We start from the raw sequence: 2,759 nt of genomic DNA, 5'->3' as shown, positions 1-2,759 counted from the left end.
AAAATAATATAATGTCCCTGAGCTTTGCAAACCAGAGAGACAGACACAGAAGTATCAGAGCAGTCATTGCATCTTCCTTCCGAAGCCAACATAATGAAAAAGCAAACACATTGAGTGAGAGAGAGAGTGTAGGCAGAGAACTAGACCCAAGTTGAAGAAGCTTCATCAAGGAGATTCAAGCATAGCTTGCTTTCCAAGCCAACAGCTCGAAAAGTTCTCTCTTTTTTATGCTGGTGGTTCCGCCATTAATAAAAGCTTTCACGCCCTTACCCGCGAGAAGTCGGTCGGTCCTCTCACGGAAAAGCATTCCCCATTCAACCATCTCTCACGGTCCTATAAAGCCCCCCCCACATTCACTAGCTCAGTAGCCACTTCTTCCATGGCTGACTTAAGGGGTTTGAGGGTTTGCATTGTGCTTACTTTGTGTTTGTTGCAGTGTAATAACTCTTGGGTGTTTGCGATTTTGGACCCGATTGATTTTCTGGCTCTGCAATCGATCAGGAAAGCTTTGGGCGACTTGCCTGGTTCGAACTTCTTCGCTGCATGGGACTTCACGTCCGATCCGTGTAATTTCGCCGGGGTTTACTGTGATTCCAATAAGGTTATTGCGCTCAACCTGGGTGACCCGAGGGCCGGCTCGCCAGGACTGACCGGTCGGATTGACCCGGCGATTGGGAAACTTTCTGCGCTGGCGGAGTTCTCCGTCGTTCCCGGCAGAATCTTTGGGGCCCTGCCACACTCGATCTCCCAGTTGAAAAGCCTCCGGTTCCTCGCGATCAGCCGGAACTTCATCTCCGGTGGGATTCCGCCCTCTCTCGGCGAGTTACGGAGCCTGCGGACGCTGGACCTCAGCTACAACCAGTTCGACGGAACAATCCCGCGGCCCATTGGAACCTTACCGGAATTGTCCAACCTCATCCTCTGCCACAACCGCCTCTCCGGTTCGGTCCCTCCGTTTCTCTCCCGAACACTGACCCGGCTCGACCTCAAGCACAACGTTCTCACCGGTTCGCTTCCTCCGGCTTCCCTACCTCCCTCTCTCCAATACCTCTCTCTCTCCTGGAACCGGCTCAGTGGGCCCGTGGACGGGCTCTTAACCCGGCTCAACCAGCTCAATTACCTCGACCTGAGCATGAACCAATTCACGGGTAAGATTCCGGGTCGGATCTTCACCTTCCCAATCAGCAGCCTCCAATTACAACGCAATCTCTTTTTCGGCCCGGTTCAACCGGCGGACCAGGTCACGATTCCGACCGTTGATCTTAGCTACAACAGGCTTTCTGGGAGAATCTCTCCAATGCTCTCTACCGTACAGAATCTTTACCTGAACAATAACCGGTTCACGGGTCAGGTACCGGGTAGCTTCGTGGATCGCTTGCTGGCTGCTAGTATACAGATACTGTATTTGCAGCACAATTATCTTACGGGTATGCCGATAAATCCGACGGCTGACATTCCTTTGAGCAGCTCCTTGTGTCTGCAGTATAATTGTATGGTTCCGCCCGTAGAGGCGCCATGCCCGTTGAAGGCTGGGAAGCAGAAGACGAGGCCTACCACGCAGTGTAACGAGTGGAAGGGGTAAATTTGGAAATTCAGGAGTATATCCTGGGGCAGAATGGGAAGAGATGGTACACACTGATTATTTATTTTTCAAGCTAAATTTTGTTGGCAGTGGGCTTGATTCATTTATTATTTTTGGGGATATTATAGATTGGTAAAATTAGAATAAGGAGGAATCACTGTGGATAGCTGGATATTATGTTTTTGCTTATTTCACCCAAAAAAAAAACAGTGCTAGCTATTTGATGTAGTTTTTTTTTGTTGTTATTTAGTTTTTACTACTAATGTTTTGGTATTTGGTGTGCCTATTTTAATATCACAGTTAATGTTTTTGTCTTTTTTTTTCAATATTCTACAAAAATTTTACGTACAATTATTTTTACGTACTTCTATGCACTCCACTGATATGATTGATAGCATTTTTTTTAATATAAAATAATTGATTTGGACAATAACATCAGTGAGGTGTATAAAGAATACGCAAAAGTGACTATATATAACATAACTCTTCTTTTTATTAATTTGCTTGAACCAAATAAATAAATTTGTTGAATCACTCAGCTTGCTTTATTAGAGCAAAGAAATATGCACAAAAATGCCAATGAAATATGATGTAATTTTAGAGAGAGAAAGATACATCATATGGTTTGTATAGACAAGTTCCAACTTTGTTTGCAGTAGTTGTTGTATTTCCTTTCCTTTTCTTTTTTTTTGCGACAACAAAGAGTCATTGTGGGGGGAACTTTCACTGCTGCACCTCTTCTTTTCGGCTTTTTGCATGCACGGGTTTCTGGCAAGTGTATTATACACAATAATTGGGGGCCAGCTAGCTGGAGCCATAAACCAGATGAGAAAATGAGAAAACTAACAAACAATCATCCCTAACTTGAAGGCCCTTTGACCAGATTGGTCCACTCAAATCATCTTTTAAAACTCCATACATTTGCACAAAACAACTCGAATCATCCAATCAAAGAGCCTATGATGACAGTTTGAAACAATTGAGGCCTTAGGTGGTGGGGATAGGCAAGGAAATGAGATTAGGTGGGGGGATAGATAGAGCTGAGGTTGAAGCTGGGGTGGCACATAGAAGAAAGCAAAACCAGCTAGCAGATAGCACAAAAGGTAAAAATCTATGAAGGCTTTTTTAACTCATTGATTTGGGTGTCTGTGGTTGTTGGGTTGGGGAGATGTACAAC

The 2,759-nt window shown here is 44.8% G+C and overlaps 1 protein-coding gene across 1 annotated transcript; it reads left to right on the top strand.

Annotated features, from left to right (window-relative positions):
• Positions 1-1,855, top strand: LOC121259468 (LRR receptor-like serine/threonine-protein kinase GSO2). Its single transcript, XM_041161069.1, has one exon. The coding sequence runs from the start codon at positions 380-382 to the stop codon at positions 1,580-1,582; it is 1,203 nt and encodes a 400-aa protein (XP_041017003.1). The 5' UTR covers positions 1-379; the 3' UTR covers positions 1,583-1,855.
• Positions 1,856-2,759: the final 904 nt, after the last annotated feature.

The sequence above is a fragment of the Juglans microcarpa x Juglans regia genome, chromosome 4D (assembly GCF_004785595.1).
Source record: "Juglans microcarpa x Juglans regia isolate MS1-56 chromosome 4D, Jm3101_v1.0, whole genome shotgun sequence".
Lineage (NCBI taxonomy): Eukaryota > Viridiplantae > Streptophyta > Magnoliopsida > Fagales > Juglandaceae > Juglans > Juglans microcarpa x Juglans regia.
This window is presented reverse-complemented; position numbering and strand designations above follow the sequence as displayed.

Bases quoted from the DNA above. Each gene is read 5' to 3' on its own strand.
- LOC121259468 (XM_041161069.1), top strand. From the start codon at position 380: ATGGCTGACTTAAGGGGTTTGAGGGTTTGCATTGTGCTTACTTTGTGT.